The following is a 26087-nucleotide window of genomic DNA, read 5'->3' on the forward strand; positions in this document are numbered from 1 at the left end:
AGCTAAACAAAGAGAACACATGGACACAGAGAGGGGAACGACACACACCAGGGCCTGTCAGGGGGTAGGATCAGAGGAGGGAGAGCATTAGGAAAAATAGCTAATGGATGCTGGGTTTAATACCTAGGTGACAGGCTGATAAGTGCAGCAAACCACTGTAGTACATGTTTACCTATGTAACAAAACTGCACATCCTTCACATGTGACACAGAACTAAAAATTAAATATACATACACACATTTATAATTAGGAATATGTTTACATTTGAAATCAGAATATACAGAACATTTGTGCTATTTGAATAGTCTAATCCCAGTAACCATACGACCCACACACAACCTCTTCTACACAGTTAGCCTCTACTCTAGAGGAAACTATAGTCAGCACAAAGTAGGAAAACTGATTCTCTAGGGTGAATACACAACAAAAGTGATAATCTACTCAAAATTCTACTTGTTTTATTTATTGGTAGCATTTTTCTTTAGAGGAGGTTTTACGTTTCTAACATAAGCTCCTACCTGAAGCTTTATAAAACCTCTTTCCCAGGCCCAATACTCTGCTTTGCCTCCACTATTTATAATCTTTGTTAACAAAGCTGAGACTTTTCTGAGACTTCCATAGTGAGATCATCTTGTATTAATTGACAAATGCCACAAAAGTTAGAAAGAAAAGAAGCCAGGACTTGAATTGACCTTTTACTCTCAGGTCCCCACTAATTCCCTTTAGATGCCAAGTCACAGTGTCTCTCAGCACTCAATATAAATGCAGTGGGATTTGGGATAAGGCATGAGTATGGAATTAAGTGACCAAAGAAGACTTGGGAAAATAGGGGAGACTTGGGCTGAACTCCAAAGGTGTATAGATCCAGAGAAGAGAGGCTTCCAGGGAGAAAGAAGTACAGCTGCAAGGGCATGGAGCATAACGATGGCAGAATATGCTAGTGACAGCGAGAAACCTAACCTTATTAGAAGACAGAAAGCCATGAATATTCAAGAAAATGTGGTTCAAGGGACAGCTTTTGAAAAACAGATTCTGGAAGACCTTGAAAGCCAAGTGTAGGGTTTGGACTACATTGAGAAGAAGTCATTGAAGGTTCATGAGCAGAGGAGTAACAGGATAAGAATGGTATTTGTGGGAGATTGATCTGGAAGTAGTACATACAGTAGATTTCAGAAATACAAGTCAGAGACCAACAATGGAGAATTCAAAAACTGTCAAGGACTGTGAAGTCTTCTTCACTGTCATGGCTTCAGTGGTTTCAAAGCAACTTACTCCTTCCTGCCTTCCTCTCGGTCTACAGAATCCACCACCAAAAGATTCTATGTGACAAGAGATGCAGTTTCAGAAAATATAGCTACAGTCAAATATTACCTAGGAAACCAAATATAACTAAATGCAAAATGTTACCCCACACTGAGAAATAGCTGTGATATTTGGTTATAGCTGTGTTTATTGTTCATTAAACTTTATATAATAGGAAAATATGCTAAAGTAATCCAAATGCAAATTAAATAAGTTAGATGTTGAGAATACATGTTCTGTGTTGTAGGAACTAGAATAAAGTCTCTAACAGTACTGAGAGTTTGTTTCACTGTATTTTCTTATTTTAATATATTCTTTTGGATTTGCCCTGTTCTCAGGAATTTTCATGAGTCGAGGACAATCAGATTGTGTCCACAACATGTATGTTGAGCTGCAGGTCCTTTTCTAAAGCTCGCCTCCCGCTACCTCCACCAGCAGCAGGGCACTGATGTGAGCTCTAACCAGATCACACACTTCAGTGCCAGTGTGAGGGAATCACATGGAAATTTTAGTTAGGGAGAGGAGAAAGAACACTTACTCTTAAGGACAGATAAAATCCAGATGACCCCTCCCTGCCTAAATCCTTTTTTACAGAAACAAAATCATACCCCAAATGTCGAGAATGTAGTTGGAATAAAGGGGCTTTCTGCCAAACATCCATAAAGGCAGACAGATACCTGATCTGTGGCCCAGATAGACACATTTTACCTTTACAGAAATTACAGAAATACAAGTCTTGCCAACGGACTAAGATGCAACCAAAAGCTCTAACTCCATGAGATATAGAAACACAAGTATTTGGATAGAAAAATCATCTCAGAACAATTGGAAAAAATCCTAAAGAAAATTTATATTTATTTATATTACATATGTATGCACATTCATGCATTTGATTTCACTCATGTAAGAATATCTGAGTAAAACTGCAGTTTTAGATTTAGTAGAGGTCTGATTTCAAAGAGCATGTAGTGAATTTGCCGGGAAATAATGCCTGAAGTTAGATGCTATTGTTTTCTACCAATGCTCCTGAGAGTTGTTATAGTTTACAAGGTTTGACTGAATCCTCCTGCAGGGAAATACAAATTTTGCAATCCGGGGTGTGAAAAAAAATCAAGGGAATTTTGTGTTTTACATTTTCACTATATAACGTATCCAACTTCTTCAATCATATAGTTCTGATTTTGGTCAACATAAAGCTGTGGGATTTGATGACTGACGATAAAGTTCTACTGTCTCACTCGATCTCTAGAGTACTAGACTGTTACAAGAAATCTCATCTTGCGAAATAAACCACAACATCACTTTAGAAGTGAGTGCCACAGAAGAAACTGGGACCAAGAGGCTCTTTTTCCTTATTATGTTATAGCGGTCTTTTCCCTCCAACCACGATCCACTGTAAAACCATTTCCCTTTTATATAGATGTATATATGAATGACTGTTCAGAAACAGCAAGGCTTTCTTTGAGAAAGGAGAAGAGCAAGAGTGAAAAGAAATGGAAACATCTTGACATTTTCATTTTTTATCTGAAGAAGGAAATTGCATATTGGGATACTTATTATAATTCCCATATGCCTAAAAGCATTTCTTCTGGCAAGAGAACACCTAGTCCTAATAAAACTGTTAGTGTTCTTTTCATGAAAAGAACGCTAAGATCTTTGCACAACTCAGATGCTGAAAATATGCAAGACTCAGTCATTCAACCAACAAATATATTTTGAACGTCTGTTATGTGCGTGATACCATGCATATTCTGAAACAAGGTCATATTAATAATTGATGAAATTAAGCATGTTTTTTCCTACTGCCTTATCCTTTTATGTGTTTTCCACATTTTCAACAGTGAGCTTGTATAATTTCCATATCCAAAAAAAACTCAGTTGAATCAAAGGTACCAATAATGCAAGGTTCCTTCATTTCTTCTGTAGGCATGTAGCAAAAAGTACAGACCACTGCCTGGTGATCAAAATAAGGACAGTCAATGGCCAAAACACTACAAGGTATAGAAGCACCTCCTCTTTTCTGAAGTCTACATATTCTTTGTTTGAAAACATCTGTTAATTTCACTTGGCAAAGGGACATGAATCAGTGGCAAAAATCCACAAGAAAAGGGTAGGTTGAGAAAATAAACTATAATTCTAAGTAAAGAAAATAATAAGAACCACTGGCTTTCAAGTCAAATCAAAGCCTACTTAATCAATCAACCCCTGAGCTTAATCAAGTCTTTTCAGAGGGAATGGAAGTAAAAAGTAATATACATCTGTAATCCCAGCACTTTGTACTGTCTGGCCAACATGGTGAGATCCCATCTCTCTTGAAAAAAAAAGCTAGGCATGGTGGCTGGTGCCTGTAATCTCAGCTATTCAGGAGGCTGAGTCAGGAGAATTGCTTGAACCTGGGAGGCAGATGTTGCAGTGAGCTGAGATGGCACCACTGCACTCCAGTCTGGGTGACAGAGCAAGACTCCTTCTCAACAACAACAACAACAAAAATTAATTTAGACCTCCTAACAGCAGAAACACTCAAATTAAGAAATGCTTGATAGAGACATATTTGCAAGGCTTTAACTAGCTTTATGCAGCTTCTTGCAACCTTGCAACGTTTTCTTTGGCCAAGAAGGTTATTTGACTACAAAGGGACTATCACTGGACTTGAAGGCTTTTCCCTAAAATAAACGAATAAATAAAACCATTGTAGAATATTTCATACTGCCAGGTCACTCTGGGACTGATGTAAAGCCTCAGAAAACCCTTAGAATTTGCAGCTTGTTATGTCTTCCCCTGCTACCTTCACCCTAATCTCACAGTGCAAAGGTGAAGTCAGGTAAAAAAAGAAATGACATCAATTTTCAACCTAAATGGAGTAACAAAGACTGGAACTACATCTGACCTGATACAACCAGGAAAATGACAACACATGAAACAATGGCTCATAAGACACCAGGCATCAGGCAAGGAAAGGCAGTGGTTTCTGAAATAGAGAAAATAAACTAAGTGAGATTTAAGACTGCCCCAGCTTACTGCCTGGAGAGAATTTCTGCACCATGGAGCAGGCAGGAAGATTCCAACTGGAATCCAGCCAACTCCTGCAGTTATATAGATGGAGCTGAGACTCAGGAGAGACTCTCAGCTGGCTAGAACGCAGAGCCGACATGGAGCTGGAGAAAACAGACCTAAAAGATCACATATTGTATGATTCTATTTATATATATTCCAGAAGAGACAAAAATAACAAATGCTGATACAAACTCAAACAGCAATGACCTTAAAGAGAAGAACTAACTGGAAGGGGAACAAGAAAAGTTTCTGAGAAGATGAAACTTTCCTTTATCTTAACTGGGGTGTTGGTTACTTGGCTATAAGCATTTGTGATAAAGCATATAAGATCTATGCATTTTGCTGGATGTAAATTTTGCCACCTTCAAAAAATGACCCATTTCTTCCCTAAAAAGAAAGCAAAGGAGAAAAATAAATGAAGAGAACAAAATTATATTTATTATTTCTATTTTATAAGACAAGGTACAGTAATTCAGATCTTTCTTGTGCCTTTAGATGTGGAAATAACTATAGGAAATTATGTCCATATTGAAAAATATATTGAAATTGCACCTGCATGTGACTAACATGGTAATATAAAAATTGTCTTCTGTGAACCAATAGGCTCTAAGTGGATTACTGCCGTCACCATGAGTAAGTAACTAGCCAAGGAGGACACCAGAAATGAATGGGCTATAATTAAACACAGTAATAAAAATGGTCTACAAACACAGCATGTGGAAGATGGCTGAAATGAAATTATTGAGGCCACAAACTCCAACAGCTTATGATAATCCACGATAAACTATACGCCCTTGAATTATGGAGACTATTTTTTCTTGAACCATAGGACCAAGTGTCTACTGGGGTTTGTAGAAACCAATGTGTCACCTATGAGTTCTAGCTTACTTTCAGGGAGAGCTGTGAAAAAACAGAGCTGTACACAGTCCTGGCTCTTGCTGAATTGGTTTAGTATTGCACACATATTAATATTAGCCCTGGTATAGCTTGAGGATACTCCAAATCATCCCTTCTTAATACTGATGGAACTTAAAAGCAAGTGTGATTCCCATGGGCAACAAGCTACAACCCACATCTATATAACTGTTCCTAAGAGTACCACTAGCTTCATTCTGCTCTTAGAAGACCCTAGGTTTCCTTGCTATCTTCTGACTTCCCTTTGGCTCTGTGGAATATCTGTGAGCCCAAGAATAAAAACAGATGCAGAGAAATAACCTTTGGTGCTGCCACTCCTGATGTTTCTTTTGCATCTGTCTCGCCTTCTGGACCCTGACTACCACGGAGCTATGCTGCCCCTCTCAGCCTCACTGACTTCTCAGGACTCAGCCTCCTGCCTGCTTAGATGTACCAAACCTGCAAAATGGCACTTATTTGCTGGAGATTCTGATCTTGTTCCCTGAGCAAATCAGTCCTACTTTAAAAGCTCTCATTTACAGTGAATAAAATAAAATAGCATTCTCTCCGAAAGAACAACACAAATACTAGAAATTACAGTATAATTGATGCTAACAAGAGTTGTTAAGCTCTGTGGCTAACGTGAATCTAAATCCCTATGAATTCAGATGAATTTTCATCAAGAAACTTTCCCTGAGGCATTAAGAAGACACTGGCAGTCAAGAGCCCAGACTTTGCAGTCAGACGAACATAACTCTGAATCTTTGTTCCCCAACCTAATAGTTTTGTCACCTTGAGCAAATCACTTGACTTTGCTGTCTTAGTTCTCTCATCTATGAAACTGGTATCACAATAGCATCTACTTTTAGGGTTGCTGTGGGGTTTCAATGACCATGAATTCAGCACGTTGGGGCATACTCTTAAGTGGTTAAAAAAAGGTAATTGTGTATGAAAGAGGTATTCAAGGTAAAAAAAAAAAAAAAGAAATTGAATATAAATTAATAAAAATTATTCAAAATGTACAGCAAAAGTTAGGGTAAAAAATCATGTGTCTTTTCAATGTTATATAAGGACACTGTTTAATAGGCCCACCCAAGAAACATTTAGCTCTACGGGAGAAGTACCTGTGTCTGTCACTGACACTTACTATTAGCGGGGGCCCAGAATACAGAAGATGCCCTCTGAACTGGTAGATTTTTGTTCAGCACAGATGTTCAGTAGAAAAGATAACACCAAAGGTTAAGATATTTTTGCTTTGTAGGACATTTACCACTTTTAAATCTATCCTAAATTTGTATTTTAATATTCTTAAGGCCTGTAAATATCCAGTTCTTCAAATAGTCTTTTGTCATCGTATTGTTTACACTGTTAACCATCTCGTTTCTCTCGTTATGGAGTTAAATGAATTTGACACACATTCACTCTATATTTGCATGAGTGTTTTGTTTTTAAGTTTAAAATAATTATATTTGTATGAGTCATCTTTTTAACTTTTTGAAAGTAATATCAAAGAGTAGCCAACAGTTCTGTAGGGTCATTATGTGCCATATCTCCTAAACTTCACCACTACACATTCAATTTATTATCATTCAATTTATGTTTGTCAAATTTATTCTTACAAGATAGGACCTGCAAAATGTCTGCATTTTGGAAGCACAGTAATTATCATGTCCAAGGTAACATACATATTAAGGGAAGGAGTCAAGATTTGAACACAGGCCACCCCATTACACATTAGAGGTCTCATCCACCGTGCTAATGACATATGTTGGAATTGAAATAAAGCAAACACATAAAAATCAGAAGATCTAGGTCAACAGAGAATGAAAATATAAACAGTTGGGAGTATGGGCAAGATACTCTAATTCTATAATGGCTAAAGATATTTTAATTCTAAATGGCCTCATCTGAGTGTTAAGAAGGCACACCCAAAATTTTCTGAATTCCACAATATGATACAATTAATCATCCAGAACACAATTTCCCTTTTCCAGTTCTATGTTTTTATGCAATGTGATTGTCTGTGAAGACTTGCCCACATGGAATTAAGCATCCTAGTCTAACAGTACAGATGTTAAACTGTGATTTCTAATAGTGACTAAGTGGCAGCAAATCGAATAAGAATGTGAACTTTTATGTCACACAAACCTGGGACCAAATCCTCAATCAGCTATATTCTAATGGTGTGATCTCAGTTTTGTCATAATTAAAATCAGGAATATCATACTACAATATTTTCTTAAAAATTTGGGGATGATTAAAAGGATGATATCCTTATAAAGGTCCTAGTAGAGTGTCAGGACCATGATAAGGACTTAACAGCTGTCAAATATTATAATTAGCTACAATAAAATCTACCGCTAATCCTATTTACCAAATACCTATTACACTCCTTATGCTATACCAACGTTTCAGGAAGCTAAGTGAACAATTCAACTTCACAGATAGATTCAGGACTGGCATTTAAAGCAGTTTGATTCTAGAGCCAATTAAATTAATGACTATGCTCTGATTTCTTTTATCATTTAATAAGTTATACACATTACAAATCAGCCTTTTAAAAATCGGATTCTTTATAAATAAATTTTCAAGATCAATCTCTACCAATGACTCAATGAAATACATCAAGATTTGAGCCCTGTGAGGCCTACATTTAGGACCCTGCAATGATTTCAACATAACGTTAACAGTGGCTGCAGAATATTTCCCCCTGCTTGCCTGCTGGACGCTACCTTTCCTTTGCAGCCCTCTTCCATATCACGTTTGCTTTGAACATACTTATAAATTTTTCAAGGCCGCCAGGTGCAGTGGCTCACACGTGTAATCCCAGCACTTTGGGAGGCCGAGGCAGGCGGATCAGGAGGTCAGGAGTTCGAGATCAGCCTGGCCAACAAGATGAAATGCTGTCTCTACTAAATATATAAAAATTAGCTGGATGTGGTGGGTGGTGCACACCTGTAATCCCAGCTACTCAGGAGACTGAGGCAAGAGAATCACTTGAACCCAAGAGGTGGAGGTTGCAGTGAGCTAAGATTGCACCACTGCACTCCAGCCTCGGCAACAGAGAGAGTCTGTCTCAAAAAAAAAATTTTTTTTCAAGCCTCATTTTCAATGAAAACTGTCCTAAAAGCAGCTGCTCTCAGTAGAGTCTCAACCCTGGGGTAGTTGCCATTACTCCACCTTATGACTCCTCACTATACACCGTTCATGTTTCTACTGAAGCACCTTCATACGCATCTTTCCCCATTAGACTAGAAGGTGTTTGAGAACAAAACTCTCTTATTCATGATGATATCTGCAAATAAGAAATGTTTGGTGAGTGAATTCATCAATAAACGATAAAGTGCATTCTGAGCAACAATTGTTTTACAAGTGAACTTCTCACATATGGCCTATTTGCTGGGCAGGCAGAGTCTGAAAACAAAGGCAGGGAATGAACACATAACCAAAAACATGGATGTACTATACTCTGATCTCCTTAAGAATTAATGCTATACCAATAGGTCTGGAACAACAGAGGTTCACAACAGCACAAGTTCTTAGCATCATGTCTGTGTACCTATACAGACCCAAGAGACAGAATTAGTAAACACATGTCTGTCCCCTTCTTTGCACACTAAGTAATGCATACATTGCTGATTGTTTCTGAAGCTTGAATGGGAAATGTGTTTTTAACAGATTTAATCAATACACCAACCTACATTAAAAAATAAACCCACACAATAAATAAAAAGCAAAAGGCCAATCAATAGCCAACAGTGCAGCTTAACAGCCACTCCTGCAGAAAACTGTCTGAAAAAGGCGCTTTACACTCCACTATCGGCACGATTCACAGCTGCTTGCTATTGATTTGTTGCAAGCAAAGAACATCTATTATTACATGCCAGTGTGAACCTAGCAATTTCTCCAACAGGCAGCCTGCAATGTGTGACTAGCAATGTAGCACAGGGTGGCCGGCTCCTAAGGGTGGGCTGAGGACCCATGTTCATTCCCTTTACTTCACCCCACAAAGCCATGATGAGCATCCACTTCCTAAACTCAGAAACCTGATGTGTGTTAAGGACTCATGTGCCGAAGACTGTCCTATATATGCTTCTACAGGGCACAAGAAGCAATAACGAGACCCCCAAATTACAGGACACTCAAAACAGTTGTCATGTACGTGGTAAAAGGCAACAATGCTGTTAAAGATAGGTATGAAATGTTTAAAACTGCTATTTTCACAAAGTCCATAAAAATGACAACCCTTTTGTACATGTGTGGGTGCATTCAGGAGGGTTCTATTCTACACAACATTTTCCGATGTTGTGAAGGAAAGAAAAACTCAACGGCAGGCTGACCATGACAGTGATATCACCACAAAATATGGGAAGAAGATTCTGGATTTGCCTGGTGCTGCCATGGCTACAACATGCTAGAATTTCCCAGGTTCTCAGTCCTGATTTAAAATACTAATAAGAACCCAATATCAAAAAAGAATATTCCCATAAGAACCATGGTGAGGTTCCATTTCTTTCGTTGTTCTTAAAATGTAGTCCAAGACAGCTTTTATTAAGTTGATTTTCAGGTGGTGCTCACCCTCTGAATAGCCAACTCTCTCAATTTTAAATGTTTCACAAGAACTGAAGATTATCTTGGAAAATGTTACTCATGTGTTCTTCCACAGATCATACTGATTTCTACATTAACTCAAAACTTCTTCTGGGATGATTAGATTGTAGAATCAAAACAGCCCTAAAAGTCAACCCCCAAGAAACTCCCTGTGACTTTACCATTAGGTAACATTGTGGAAGGTCATATCTAAAACTATGTAAGAAAATTAGCAAATCAATGACACTTGGGTTTCCAATCAGAGGATTTTTGTTTCCTAACCCCATATAAGGGAATCACGCTTATACAAGACAATCAGCTCTAAAGAATATCAGCTTTGCACAGCTATGTTTATAAGAGTGAAACTGAAATTCACCCCACTGCCTCCATCAACCCACCAGGGTCACACAAATAAAGAAATGCAATGAAAACATCCAGGCTTGGCCTACTCACACTAAATGAGACTAAGTTTTAAAATGTACACTCTACTCATAGAGGCAGTATCTATGTAACAGCACATTAAAATTGTCAGGCAAACGTATTTGGTAAATAGGCAAGAAAAACATAAAGGTTATAAAAGAACCAATGCTAGGAAAAAGCAACACCCTAAAATGCAGACATTTTTAGAGCCTTACAAGTCATGCCTAGATATGATTAACGTTTTTACACATGATGAAATAAGTACCTTTTTTTTGGAAAATATAAGACCTAGCTATTTCCCTGTTGAGTAAGTTTCAGTTTTTGGATACACAGTAATAAACTGAAGTGTTTTCATGTTCATTAATTGAGGATCAATCTGTTGCTCTGAGAAACAGCTCCTGGAAAATGAGATATCCATAACCTTTCTTTTTCCCCACAAAATGCTTTTTGCAATTAAATTTGATCTCTAACCTATTTGCACGGTCCTATGATAGCATTTAAATGGATACAATTTGAGCTATATGCAACATTCTATAGAACATTCTCTTTGCAGGAATTAATTAGGTAAAGGACAGGTTTCCTTGATGGCACTCGACTTTTAATGCCTTGATCCATTTCTGTTATTTAGGTCAAAGACAGGCCACTTGTGGCAGGCATGTTACCAAAGCAATTGTTAATGACCTCTGTGCTCTTCCATATAAGACCCATTTTCTGATTTTCTTTACATTCCTTCTTGTCATTATTCTTCCTCCTCCATGAACTTATATCTTCTTTCTTTGCAATTTCCCCCACTGCTCTTTGCTGATGATAAGCATGAGCCTATTCAAGTCTGCTGGTGACAGTGAAGGTTGATACTTGAATCCTGATACAGGATACAACACCAAAAATTTATCAACAAAGGTAAGCACATAGAATATCATACAGGGAACTTCATTTTGAAGATGTTTATGAGATGAAAGAGCCAATTATAATTCTAAGGGTCAAGACTGATATAGAAAATAATGGCCTATGATATAGTGAGACTGCTTATTCTAGGTAGAACAAACTGGCTTTGATGCTAGTTCCAAAAGAGAAGGTCTTCCAGATACCTTGAATACCAATTATTGGAAACAGAAACGTCCAATGTAATAATTTTAAGCAATCTACCATTCTGCTATATTTGGTTGGATTTCATTAAAAGCTTATATTCAAACTTCACAGTCACATCCTTTATGTCTTAACTTTATATATTTATCACACTCCACAATTAAGATGTGTACTTCCCTGTAATCCCAGCACTTTGAGAGGCCAAGGAGGGCAGATCACGAGGTCAGTAGTTCGAGACCAGCCTGGCCAATATGGTGAAACCCCGTCTCTACTAAAAAATACAAAAAAATTAGCTGAACATAGTGGCGGGCACCTGTAATCCCAGCTATTTGGGAGGCTGAGATGGGAGAATCGCTTGAAGCTGGGCGGTGGAGGTTGCAGTGAGCCGAGACTGCGACACTGCACTCCAGCCCGGACAACAGCAGAGGGGCAACAGCAGAGTAAGACTCTGTCTCAAAAAAAAAAAGATGTATACTTCATCATTTGCATATATCTATCCAATCACAGAAGCCATGGTCCAATCTCCAAGTGGGGGACTAGGCAAGTAGCTCCTGTTAGAGATGCAGGTTCCCAAGTCTGCTACAATGAAAAGATTTAGCTGCACTGTTAAAGAATAAAATTCAAAATGTATTGCCCTAAACCTAGATTTACTAGAAATATTTCTGAACTATGATAAACTGTTATCACAAAGGAAAGCTGACATTTTCCCAATATAAGTTCTAGTACTTCATTATATCCCAACAAATTCCCCAAGTCGGACAATGTAATACTCCACATCCCAGACTGAGACATAATCTGCTCTTGATAAAACCAGAAACAGTCACAGAATGCTAGAAAGAATCCTTCCTGAGTTGTACCAGAAAATAATGCCTGGCATTGGGTGACAGACAGGAATTTGCCACAGATAGAAAAAGACATACCTACCTTCTGAAGATTGTGCATGTTCACCATGGTAGGATAACTTACCTTTATACCTGTTCTGTGTAGAGAGTCTCTTCATGACCATTTTCAACCCAGAGTGGGATGTATGTGTGACAAGAAATAAACTTATGAGGATAAAGAAGCATTATGCCACCATTTAGAGAAAAAAAGCCTTCCTAGTGAGTGCTATACAGACAAATTGGAGGAAAAAGAAAGACCATGTCGTATAATTCCTCAGGTTTATAACTACCTGTTTCAGAGTGAAACAGTATTTCCACATCATAAGTATGGCAACGTGACTTTCAATAATACCAAAAGACTTGGTAAGAGCAATCTTATGCCAAAACTTTCTCCAGAAGTTATATCCTTCACATGACAGATACAGAGGCATATGCTTATGTAATTAGATGAATGTGTATTACATAATTTTCTCTCTATATTGCCAACTTCTCCACTTGTTTCTCCTCAGTGTACCTTAAGAGAATGAAAGAGCATATGGGACCAAAACTACTAAGAAAAATGGGAAAAAGAATAACAACAGACAGCTGCATACAGATAATAAGCTGAGAAATAAAGAATCAAGAAAACCACATAGATCTGGGGGGCATAGCATTATAATTGGTGTCTGCTCCCATGTGGCCACATCATAATGTGACTTTACTATTTTTTCAGATAATGTCATACATCATTTTCCTAAAACCAAGAGTTCAAATGAGTCTGGATTATAAAACCAAGGCTGCATTTAGAAAGTCAGAAGGTTAGTAGGACCCACTAAGTCAGGGATTTTCAACAAATCACTTAGACGTAGTTGTTCAGAAATTTCAAGTGTATGCTCATCTTTACTATGGCCACATCAAGAAAACAACATGAGAAAGAAGTGGAGACACAGGTTATAGATGCCCACAGCATTGAAGTGTCTTTACCACCAGTGCTAGAAGCACCTTCATGAAGTCAGAACTAAACCCATGAACCAGAAGCATCACTAGTGGACACAATTATCACAAGACTCTCTTTCAATAAAAACCAAATACACAATATATATGCATACATATATATATACACACACACACATATATATATATACACACACACACACTCACAAAATAGAAAATACATACATACATGTATATACACACACATATATATATATACACACACAAACATACAGAATAGCTTGAGTATATAATCCAAACAGATACTAATAAACTTAGTCAGAGAGAATTTCTGCCCTATACCTGAAAGATACCCAAGAATGCTTTAAGCTTTGCTAATTGTAAAAAGTAAACTCTTGAATATCTTTGTCATTTGGAAGGCCTAAGAAATTCAGAGAACTCAAACCTTTTGAGAAAACAGCTATACCCTTTACATAGCCTCAACATTCTAGGCAATGTAAAAGGGGAGAGTCTCAAAATTATTAACCAATTTGGAGTTAAATTCAATAAGATAAGATGATTTAATTCATGAAGACCTGAAGCCCTTACAACAAAAATATTGCCTGAATTGGTTTTGCTGCTATGGTTATTGTTTGTCAGTCGCTATTCTAATCTAAAGAAAACACACAGGGAGTAAGCAAGTGGGAGAACATTTAGGGTTGTTAAGCAAGACACATCTCTTCACTCGTCTCATAAGAACACTAGTCATTTACTTCCCAAGTTCCTGGAGGAGAGAATTACTTATGAATCTTTCAGAAGAGTCATCCTTTTATATATTGTCCCGTAAGATTCTCCAAATCTCTGAACACCTTGACAAAGTTCCAGTATGAAAGGCTGCTGTACTTACGATCATTGCACTGGTTTCCGGAATATGAGGTCATAGAACAATCACAGGTGAAGCCCTCCCACTGTTGCATGCAGACCCCCTGGTTGGCACATGAATCTTCCTGGCAGGTGGTACTGGGTCCTAGTGATGCACAAGAAGAGGGGGGAAAAAGAAAAAGGAGAGAGAGAAGAAATGTTAAAAATTAGATTCAAAGAAATCACCTGAATTTACCATTCTCATGCCCCCAAACATTTGAAGACACAGCACCAATACTGTCAACTCAATCTCATGCAACAAAAACTCAGTATATACAAAAGATGACGGAAATACACACTTAGCCACAAACTATCAACAGTTACACACAGAAGGGAGAGGGCTGAACACACTGTTCTCCTTTGGGTTGACTTTGCAAAATAGCTTCATCTCTACCTTTCAACTAGAAAGATATCTCATTTGGATTACAGTCTTTTTAATGTAGAATGCTAACGCAGAAAAAAAATCATTCCCATGATTCTTATAAATTAAGGCACAATTTTTTTTTAATCCTGAAACCAAAAGTCCCTATGTCTACCTTGTGACATAAAAAATATGTTTAATGATATTGATAATGATGAAAAGAAAGAGAAGAAGGAGGATTTAGCAGCCAGCATGTGTTGATGTTTTGTAGGAGGGGAGTACTAGGTACTAAACATTTACATTATTTACATTATCTCGCTGAGCTTTCTAGGTAATCTAAGAGTTAAGTAATTATGATTACCTCCAATTTACAGATTTTAAAAAACTGAGCTCAGGAAGGCACGGTAATTTACTCAAGGTCACATATTTGGTAATTGAAGGATGCTGATGTCCAACTTAGGTAAACTAACTCTAAAACCCATGTTGTCGACTATACCAGTGGTTCTCAACATATAGTTCTCAGATAACCACCAAATGGGAATGTGTCAGGAATGCAAACACTTGGAGCTCACCCCAGACCCACTGAATTAGAAACTTTTGCAGGGAGGCATACATCTGTTTTTATAAGCTTCCAGAACATTCGAATGCAGTCTGAAGTTTGAGAGCCATTGCACTACAGCACACTGCTGCTCCAGGTATTTTAAAAATGGATTCTTTTGTTGTTGTTGTCGAGACACTCTCACTCTGTTGCCAGGCTGGAGTGCGGTGGCACCATCTCGGCTCACTGCAATCTCCACCTCCCGGCTTCAAGCTATTCTCCTGCCTCAGCCTCCCGAGTAGCTGGGATTACAGGCATACACCACTACACTCAGCTAATTTTTTTTTATTTTTAGTAGAGACAGGGTTTCACCATGTTGGCCAGGATGGTCTCAATCTCCTGACCTCGTGATTCGCCTGCCTCAGCCTCCCAAAGTGCTGGGATTACAGGATTGAACCACTGCGCCCGGTTAAAAACAAATTCTCTTAAATGGAGTGTGTGTGCGCTGGAGCATGCAAAAGAGAATCATTTGTGCTATAGAAAGAAAATATTAGAAATTGTGTTTCTTTTAATTAATTCTTAATTATTTCTATTTCTGTGTGTCTTTCATATGTTAATATATAAAAATAATAGTACATGTATATAACTTATAAATAAGTTTACTTATTTTGAAGGTATTCTCAAAATCTTTCACTGATATGAGGGCGGCATTAAAATTTTTTGATGATCTGTCTCTTACAGATTGCCATTAAACTCTCTCTTTTGGTCAGCCTGGCATTTCTCTTCAACCATTCTCTCTCTTTTCTGATATTTTCTGCCTTAACTTTGGGATTAAAGATAAATCTATACCTTTAGGAGTATCTGGACTCACAGGAAATATCTTAATATTCAGGATAACTCCATGAATTTCCCAGAGAATCTCAGCAAAGGAGATGAGCCCTTTGACTCATCAAATATATGTCAGGAACTAATGCATAAAAGCACATCACAGAGTAAAACATATAACCATTGCAATAACAGCATATTTCACAGTTTCTAACCTAAGCCTCACAAAAGCAAGAATATTGAAATGAAAGAACACAGGGTCCTAAAGATGCATGTTCAAAGGAGATGCACAACTACAAAGGGTTCGTCTTCTGGGTGGCAAGGCGTTTTGCATTTATTCATGAAGGGTGGAAGCAGGGCAGGCCATCACTCATAATACAATGCTATGAGGACATGACATAAGAAAGTTCAAAACAATTACTAACGCTGGGGTTACAGCACTGCTGCTGGGTTTCTGTAGCTCCTATTGGCCATGTGGTTGCCCCATGTAGAGATGAAAGGAGGTATGTGGTCATGTTCTCAGTGGGTCTTAAACTTGAGCATTGTGTTATACAAGTTTCATTAACAATGGTAAATCAGGACAGCTTCTTTCAAAGGATAAAAGCTTCTGAGAAGTCCACAGGGGCTCCCCGGCCAAACAACTCTCACCATACAATTGGCTAGTAATTCAATTGTACTCGATAATCAGAAACACATGGAAGGTTTTACTGTAAATGGCAGTAAAACAGCAAAAACTCTGGGAAAACACAATAATTCTTTGAATGTTGATTGAATCTAAAGATGAAGCCTTTTCCATGTCTTTTGCCTTCCTTCTAACTGCCAAATTTTAACCATTTTCTAAGGACCAGCCTGAATGCCTTCTTCAAATGAAACATTAGTCAATAACTTCAAACAATAATTCTCCCACTTTTGTGTGGTCATAGCAATTTTTATCTGCATCGTTAATTTTTGTATATAATATTCAATTTAGCACTTTATTACACATTGCACTGTCTTCTCCTCATATGATCCTCTAATTGCTTTATGTTTTTACTATTTTATCATCAAAAGTTTGAAAGGTGCTTGCTATTAGAAATCAGGTAATATTCTCTGGTTAGGTCCTTGTGGCACTAAGTCTATCGTGCAGGTGCAGAAACAGTGTATCAGTAAATGCTGGGGTGATCTGAATTGTAACTACCCTTCATTTGCTGTACCATGATTCCAAAACCTGAATGTAGGAGCATGTCTCCACTCTGCAAAGTGAGTAATCTTTTCCGTTTGTCAAAAGCTCATCAGGTACCAAATACAGGGTGGGGATTATAGGTTATTTATTAATTCCACCGAATTTGCTTCACTTGCATTAAGGGGCAAAGGCCATGTAGAATCAGATAGTACTGGAAGACTGACTACATTGTAAGCATTCAAGAACAACAGTATTGTCACTAAGGACTTAACAGAACTTTCAACTTCTCATCAACCTGGAACAAACCTTGAACTTCCTTTCAAGATTGAGCTTCTAAGAGCCCCTGCCTCCTTCTCCAGTCTTATTTCTTACTATATGTCCCTAGCTCATAGTGCTACAACCCTCTCCTGCTTTTAATTCCTAACACAATGATTCCCAGAGTGTTGCTCCTAAACCAGCAGCAACTGCATCTCCTGGAAGCTTATGAGAAAAACACACTTTAAGGCTGTACCCAGACCTACTGACTGGGGGCAGAATTGAGAAATGTGCGTTGTAACAAGCCCTCCGGGTGGTTCAGATGTCTGCTCATATTCCTGGACCACTGCCTTAACACGTGATGCCCACCCCTACCTTCAAGTTCCTTTGTTCTTTTTGCTGGACCCATGGCCTTAATTGTGTTTTCTCCAGATTCAAATTTCATTTTTATTCTTCAAGTTTCAGCTCAAAATGAGCTTTCTCCAAACTATCCTACTGAAGGAAGCCCCCATTAGCAGGACATTTACTCTTCATCATGTTTCCCTGTTTACTTAACTCATAACAATTACATGGCCTGTAATTAAATTAATTTCTTTTTAATTGAAATAGTTGTTTATAGTTACGGGATACAATGTTACATTTTAATATATGTTTACACATGGAATGGTTAAATCAAGCTAATTAACAAATCAATCACCTCACAATCTTAGCACTTTTCTGTGGTGAAAACATTTAACATTTATTCTTCTAACGATTTTGAAATTTAAAATACATTATTATTTGTTGTAGTCACCATTCTATGCAATAGACTGCCAAAGCCTATTCCTCTTTTCTAATTGAAACTTTGTACCCATGGATCAACATCTCTTATTTTTCCATCCATCCCCTCCCCCAGCCTCCTATAGCCACTATTCTGTTCTCTACTTCTATGAGTTCAAATTTCTTAGATTCCACATATAAGTGAGATCATGTGGTATCTGTCTTTTTGTGTCTGGCTTATTTCACTTGGCATAATATCCTCCAAGTTCATCCATGTTGCTGCAAATGAGAGAGAATTTCCCACTTCTTTTTTTTTTTTTTTTTTTTTTTAGATGGAGTCTTGCTCTGTCGCCAGGTTGGAGTGCAGTGGCACAATCTTGGCTCACTGCAACCTCTGCCACCCGGGTTCAAGCGATTTTCCTGCCTCAGCCTCCCCAGTAGCTGGGACTACAGGCACATGCCACCATGCCTGGCTAAGTTTTGTATTTTTAGTAAAGATGGGGTTTCATCTTGTTGGCCAGGATAGTCTCAATCTCTTGACCTTGTGATCCACCCGCCTCAGCCTCCTAAAGTGCTGGGATTCAGGCAGGAGCCACCGCACCTGGCCTTCCCACTTTTTTAAAGACCTAATAAAACAATCTGTTAAGAGGCTATTGTCTAAAATATATAAGAAATTCAAACAACTCATAATAAGAAAACAAATAGCCCAATCAAAAAATGAGCAAAGGCATTGCATCATGTACATATACTACGTCTTCTTTATCCATTCATCTGAGAATGAACACCCAGGTTCCTTCTAATTCTTAGATATTGTGAATAATGCTCCAATGAACATGGGAGTGCAGATATCTCTTTGGTGTACTGCCTTCAATTCTTCTGGATTGAAACCCAGAAGCAGGATTGCTGAATCATATGGTAATTCTATTTTTAGTTTTCTGAGGAAACTCCATTCTGTTTTCCATAATGGTTATGTTAATTTACATTCCCACCAACAATGCACAAGTGTTCCCTGTTCCCCACGCCTTTGCCAATTTTTTTTTTTTTTTTGTCTTTTTGATAATAGCTATTCTAACAGGTGCGAGGTGATATCTCATTGTGGTTTTAATTTGCATTTTCCCAAAGATGAGTGATGTTGAGCATTTTTTCATGTATCTGTTGGCCATTTACATGTCTTCTTTTAAGTATCTAGTTAGATTCTTTGTTCATTTTTTGATTGGGGTATTTGTTTTCTTATTGAGTTGTTTGTATCTCATATATTTCGGATAACAGCACCTTATCAGGTATATGCTTTACAAATATTTTCTCCCAATCTATGGGTTATTTCTTCACTCAATTGTTTTCTTGATGTGCAGAAGCTTTCTAGTTTCATGCAATCTCATTTGTTTATGTTGCCTATGTTTTGAAGTCACATCCAAGAAATCCTTGCCCAGAAACAATGTAATGGAGCACTTCCTGTATGTTTTCTTCTAGTAGTTTTATAGTTTCAGGTCTAACATTTGAATCTTTAATATATTTTGAGATGATTTTTGTATATGGTATAAAAAGGGGTCCAATTTTATTTTTCTGCATGTAAATATCTATTTTGTCCAATACCATTTATTGTATCCTTTCTCCATTGTATACTTGCGGCACCTTTGTTTAAATAAAACAGTTAACCATATGCATAGGTTTATTTTGGGGGTCTCTATCCTGTTCCACTGGTCAATGTGTCTGGTTTTTATCAGTACTATTAAGTTCCTCACTGTCTTTCAAATCCTAGTGGACCGTAAGCCTCTCAAGGGCAGAAGCTTTGTCTGCCTTGGTCGCCTGTACATCTCTAATTTCTGATACTATATTTGGTATGGCATGAGGGCTCTATTCAAAATATGCAAAACATTATTGAATAAAAGAACTAAATAACAAAGAAAAAATATAGAAATTAAGCCATCCATTTAGAATTTAAAGCAAAATGGTTCTTATAGCAATTTATCCCTAGAATTTACCAATAAGAGTTCACATAAGTAATCTCTTACTTGAAACTGTTTTTGTTTATATTTTTTTCTTAGGATGGGTGGGGTGGTGGTATTTAATTGGCCATGTGTCCTTTGATTTCAGTCTCACCAGATGTTGACAAGAACTCTTTGGTATTCCCAAGCCCAGGTATAGTATGTAATAACTATTGAATGAATGAGAGTCTGGGCTAGACTCTAGAACAATTTCTAGATGATCATTTTATAAGTTCCTATTCTTACTTCAACCTATTTAAGTATATCCTTTCCTAAACAGAGTCTATTTTATGTCAATGTATTTCATGTATGCATTTCACATAGCAGTGTGTCAAAAAAAATTGGGGGGAAAAAACAAAAGCTTCAACAGCGCTTCCCACCACACATATATTGATATCAAATAATCTTGTACAAATCAGAAAGAGGATAGATAACAATGGACACAGCTTACCTAGAGCTTATTACAAATGAGACACTATACTAAATGCTTTTAAGATATTGATTCAATTAATCTTCATAAGCACATAGTAAAGCAAATATAATTAAAGTAGTAAAGAATCAGAGAAACAGAAATTATTTTCTCATAGGAGATCTCCATAATTTCAAATTTAAATAATTTTTAAACTGTTGATTGAATCAAAAGGCAAAGATTTCAGAAAAGTAAACTGAGGCACAGAAAAGTGACATAATTTTCCCCCAAATCCATAGGTGGCAAGTGAGAGGGTGAGGTCTCAAATCCAAGCTTGCTAATTGTGCAGCCCACTCACCGAAACTCTCACGGATGTGGGTAAGCCAGAGTGGGGTATGTGCACGTGTGGTGTCATTGGATTAATAAAAGTAACTTAAGGTATTTCTAACCTACAACTGGGAAAAGGTGACATCTTGATGTAAGGATTTGTTTTTGTTTTTGTTTTTTACAAGGAAAACTTTCAAATACCATTTCAATTCAATTAAAACTAAACAGGAAGATCTAGTTTTGTCCAATTTTATGGACAGAAATCTGTATCAAATAAATATGTTTATAAGCATAACAGACAATCCTAGGGACTTAATAAGTATAATTTTTCTTAAAACACTCTTCCAAATCAACATAAAATTCCAGACATTCTAAGATAGCACAAATCTATATAATTACATATTTACAAAGTCTTTTTTATCATTGTCATTATTAATTATTAATATCTTAAACATTGAAAGGCCTTAGGAAGTTCCTGTATAGGAATGGTATAAATTACTTTTGCTCTTGATATGTGATTAACTCTCACTGACATAGTCACACATCCCTATGAAAAAAGATGGTGACTTTCTTTGTATACTAGAGAAAGTGACAAGACAACAGAAATGTGTCTGGAAAGACTAAATAAGATGTCAATGGTGGTAATACTTTTGTTTCTAACTTCCAACTCTGCTTTCAGTTTGCTGGAAAACATGAAACTGCATCTCATTCCCTTATCATTTTATTTCTCAGATAATTCTGATGGCTGCCACAAATTTCCTATCATTTTTCTTGAATGTGGGATTGTTTCTCTCATTAAGAATTGTCTGATACAACCATTTTATGCCTGTCACACTGCTCAAGAATCCACCCTTGCAGTACGTGTGCACTGATTTAGTCAATTCCTCTTCATGGCCTAGAAAATCAAAACTTGATAGATTATCTTTTATTGTTTGTAGGTCCTTGAAATAGACTCTCTTCCTAAAGCTCACAACACTAGTATCAGAATGCACTTTCCCTGTTATTGCCCAAGTAAGACTTAACAAAATCTATGTTTCAAACATCCCAATTTGAAATTCATAAATAGTGCTAAAGCAGCACCAGCTAGTTCTAACCAGACAAGAAGTGGATGGAGAAATGTAGGGTGCAGGGGTAGGGGGTAAGGGGGAAAAGGAGAAGTGACAGGCCTGGAGACCATATCAAGTTTGTCTTCTCAATGTGCATTCCTTTAGAGGGCCGAGGCTGGTGACCCAGGAGTGAGGACGAGGTAAGTCTGATCTATCAACCTTCACTAACTTTAATCACAAGGAGTGAAGGGCTTAAGTCAAAGGGCTTAGACTCTATGGGTGTAACCTAAATGTGAAGTTATCATAGTAGAACTCTGTGCTAACCAAAGGTTTGCCTGTCCCAACAAACCACAGCTTCCACGGGAAGGAGCATTATGAGAGTTGGTGATATGGTTGGCTGTGTGCCCACCCAAATCTCATCTTGAATTGTAGCTCCCATAATTCCCATGTGTTGTGGGAGGGACCCAGCAGGACATAACTGAATCATGGGGGTGGGTTTTTCCCATGCTGTTCTCATGATAGTGAATAAGTCTCATGAGATCTGATGGGTTTATAAAGGGGAGTTCCCCTACACAAATTCTTTCTTGCCTGCTGCCACATAAGATGTGAGTTTGCTCCTCTTTTGCCTTCCACCATGATTGTGAGGCCTGCCCAGCCACGTGGAACTGAGTCCTTTAAGCTTCTTTTTCTTTATAAATTACTCAGTCTTGGGTATATCTTTATTAGCAACATGAGAACAGACTAATACAAGCTATGAACTGTCTAAAGAGATATTCCACCTTCGACTTAATTTTCTACCCCAGTAAGTGCCTAATCTTTCTACTTTCACATTTTAAAATTTACATTGTTTTATAGGGAAAAAATGAGTGAACAATAGTTGGGTGGAAGGAAAAAAGCACAGAAAAGATGAATATACATAGATATATGTGTATGTGTGTGTATTTATATAAGTCTCGTATAGATAAGTCTATAGAAACCCTACAGGGAAATTTTTGAAAATGCAAATGAATTATGAAAGACTCTTACTGCCTACCTGAGCAATCTATAGTCTCTACTGCTAAAATATAAAAATTAAAGAGTTGAGAGGCTTCAGGAGAATGTGATGCCTAATTTTATGTGTCGAATTGACTGAGCTAAGGGATGCCCAGATACCTGGTCATTATATATAGTAATAATGAAATATTGTTTCCAGGTATGTCTTTGAGGGTATTTACAAATGAGATTAGCATTTTAACTGGTAAAGAGAATAAAGCAGATGGTCCCCAATGTGAGTGGGCATCATCCAATCTGTTGTGGTCCTATTATGAATAGAAGAAAAAGGCAGAGGAAGGGGGAATTCACTTTCTTTGCTTGAGGTGAGACATTGGACACTGGTGCTCCCAGTTTTTGGGCTTTTCAAATCAGAGCAGAACTTACTCTATCATGCCACTTCTGCCCCTGCCACCCCCATTCCCAGAATCCAACTGTTTTGTTCTCTAGCATACAGACAGTGGACTGTGGAGTTTCTTGGCCTTCATAATCATGTGAGCCAATTCCTATATATACATATATAAATTCCTATATATATATTAAAAAAAAATAAGATGTATATATCCTATATAGCATAGATAGGATAGCTCTCTGGAGAACCCTAACTAATACAGAGGGTATTCCTGATAATAAGGATAGCCTATTTACTTAGCTGAATATATGTCTTGGACCCTTCAGCAAAGCTACTTCCATAGCTTTCAGAGTATTTCTAAATTTACAGTGTTGAGCCCCCTTGGCTTTTCTGAAGAGAGTCATTTACAGACAACATAAGATCTATTCATTTTAACTGGAGGAAGCCAAATTCACTTATATTTAGCTTTAAAATAAGAAAGCAACAATCCCTTAAAAATGTCAAGTGAATCCACTGAGACGTGAATACACTAGGTCCCATTTTATAGAAAATAAGGCAATGCCAGAGAACAGGGTCCTAAATCTTATTATAACATTTCATTGGCAGAGAGACCTTAGGGTGGTTGTATTCCCAAGATCATGCTTTTTGTCTTGAAGTCAGGACCTATGCCTTACCAAAGATAAGGAAGGCATCAAAACCACTCTTCTCAAGCATGTTCAGATGTTTATGGCTTCCTCTTCTCAAACGGAGGTTTTTAAAAGGCCATATGACTAGAGTCATCAGTGAAAAAGACAAACAATAAAATCTAACATTTGGAGCAGTTTCACTAACACCCTTATTCTCTTCAACCACTTCAACCCTCTCATAATACGTTGGATGTAAAATTGGTTATGGCCATGGATGGGAATTGGTTGACTGAGATGGCTTCATGGTGTCTTTATCCCCAGTGGCCTTTTATTGGTGATATATCACTAGTAAATGTTTAACAACTAACATCCCAGGAAAAGGAAAATAAAACTGATTTGTAACATGTGTTGGTTTTATTAGTATTCCACTCATAGTCAATTTCAAGCTATAACATGTTACATCATGTAAACTGGCTTATAAAATCCCTAGAAATTCCTGTGCCAGTGCCAGCTCTAGCACAGCACTACTCTTGATGGTCAATGATCTAAAAAGAATAGTTACAGCTTGAGAGTAAATTGATTTACCCACAGCACACTTCCATGACAGCAGAGAGGTGGGAGTTGATACTTGCTGCAGGTAGGGTATTTGTAAGAGTGAGAGGATGGCTGGTAGCATGAAGCCTTCTTCCTCAACCCACCCTATTTTCAGGGGATTCCTGGGTCACAAAGGTCAAATAACTCTTTTCAAAGTGATACACAATTCCTCATAAGTCAATGATTCTTTAGAAAATATAAATTGAGGAGTCTATCTGCTTTTCCTTGTTTTCTAGGCACTGATCTAGGGGTCTGCTGGGGCAGTGGAATACACTTTAAAAGAGAAGGAGAAGGAGTTTCAAAGGTCAGTCTCAACAAAAAAAGAGGTAATTTAAAATACATTGCTCTAACATTGTGCAAATATTATCCAGACTTTTCCAAAATGGTGTTGATATGAAAACCATCTACCATAAAGTCAGCATGGAGGACATACTCTCAGATACTCTCTGGTCATCCATGTACTCTTTCTGCTTTGGAAATAAGCAAATCCAGGTTCACACCATATGGCATAATAGGCAAAAGGTCATGGGCTTTAAAATCCAGTTTAATCACTTACTAGTAAATGTGACCTTGGGCTGGTGATATAAACTCTAAACCTCAGTGTGCCCATCTGCATAACAGAGATATACATTTCTACTGCATCATATGGTGTGAGGATTAAATGAGAGAACATATGCAAGACCTATAAAGTCACCTATGAAACAGAGATAACAATATCTATCAGGTAAGGTTGTAGTCACAATGGAGATACAACCTGCCAAGTCCTTAGTGTATACCATCATCAAAGAGACTCTCAATAAAGGTCATCAGCAATTCTGCTGGAATTATCAATAATCAGGTTTCCTCCTCCCACTTAGGTTGAGTGTACAGTTTATGAGGAGTCCAGAAACAAGATGCATTACGGTAGTGTGCCACACTGACACAGTTGTTTTGTATGCCTCTCTTGTATAATGTGGAGGAAAAGGACACAAGAACAATAATGGTAAGTTCACTGTAATTTCTGTCTCTCTTATTATTTTCCATAATAGAAATCATTTTGAAGAACTTATAATAGGTCAAATACTATATTTTGTAACATAAAATACAATGGAGAATTTGATACAATCTTTAGTTTGGGAGAAAAGGAGGTGGAGGACAATAGTCATCATAGTAAAGACAATTGCAGTATTAAAATTTCTTTTACCTACTAAAGGTGTTTGGCTAATTCTAACTCTGTTCTAAAATGCTTTTAAAGAATCTTAAGATTTTCAACGCATCTGAACCCAATACATTGATTGACTTTCTCAAAATAGCCAGCACTTAGCACCCAGATCCAATGGATCCTGGATCCCCTGACCACTTGTTCACCATCTGGGCAGAGGGGCACCTTACATTTCTAGAAAAAAGTCATTAAACTTCAGAAATAAAGCTTGCTAAGAGAAGTTATAATTAAAGGTGGAATAGGAAGATTCTAATTTATCACCTAATACAAAAAAGGACTTATTCCTTTATTTCTCATAGTTTACATCATCTGCCTCACACCCCACAGGTCAATCTCAATATTTCTTTTATAGTTTTGCAGCTCCTTTCGTCCACGAATAGGATTTTAGGGAATCTCTTCCCTTCCACTAATACCTTTCTTAAAAACAGAAGGGAATTAGAAAGTTACTTCTGAATGTTCTGTAGAAACTGTCATTCTATCAGAGGTACACTGTTACAAAGACTGCACTGCTCAGCAAGGCAACCTCCCTCCTGTGGATCACAGGAGTACCATGGAGAG

The 26087-nt window shown here is 37.5% G+C and overlaps 1 protein-coding gene across 4 annotated transcripts in view; it reads right to left on the bottom strand.

The window, feature by feature from the left end:
* NRXN3 (neurexin 3) overlaps positions 1-26087 on the bottom strand; it is a 1617581-nt gene that overhangs the window by 848757 nt on the left and 742737 nt on the right. For all 4 annotated transcript variants that reach the window (XM_023185044.1, XM_031935746.1, XM_023185024.1 and 1 more), the window contains one exon: positions 14047-14166. In XM_023185044.1, the coding sequence (XP_023040812.1) occupies positions 14047-14166 (120 nt within the window). The remainder of the gene's footprint in view (positions 1-14046; positions 14167-26087) is intronic.

This window comes from Piliocolobus tephrosceles, chromosome 6 (genome assembly GCF_002776525.5).
Source record: "Piliocolobus tephrosceles isolate RC106 chromosome 6, ASM277652v3, whole genome shotgun sequence".
NCBI classification, from domain to species: domain Eukaryota; kingdom Metazoa; phylum Chordata; class Mammalia; order Primates; family Cercopithecidae; genus Piliocolobus; species Piliocolobus tephrosceles.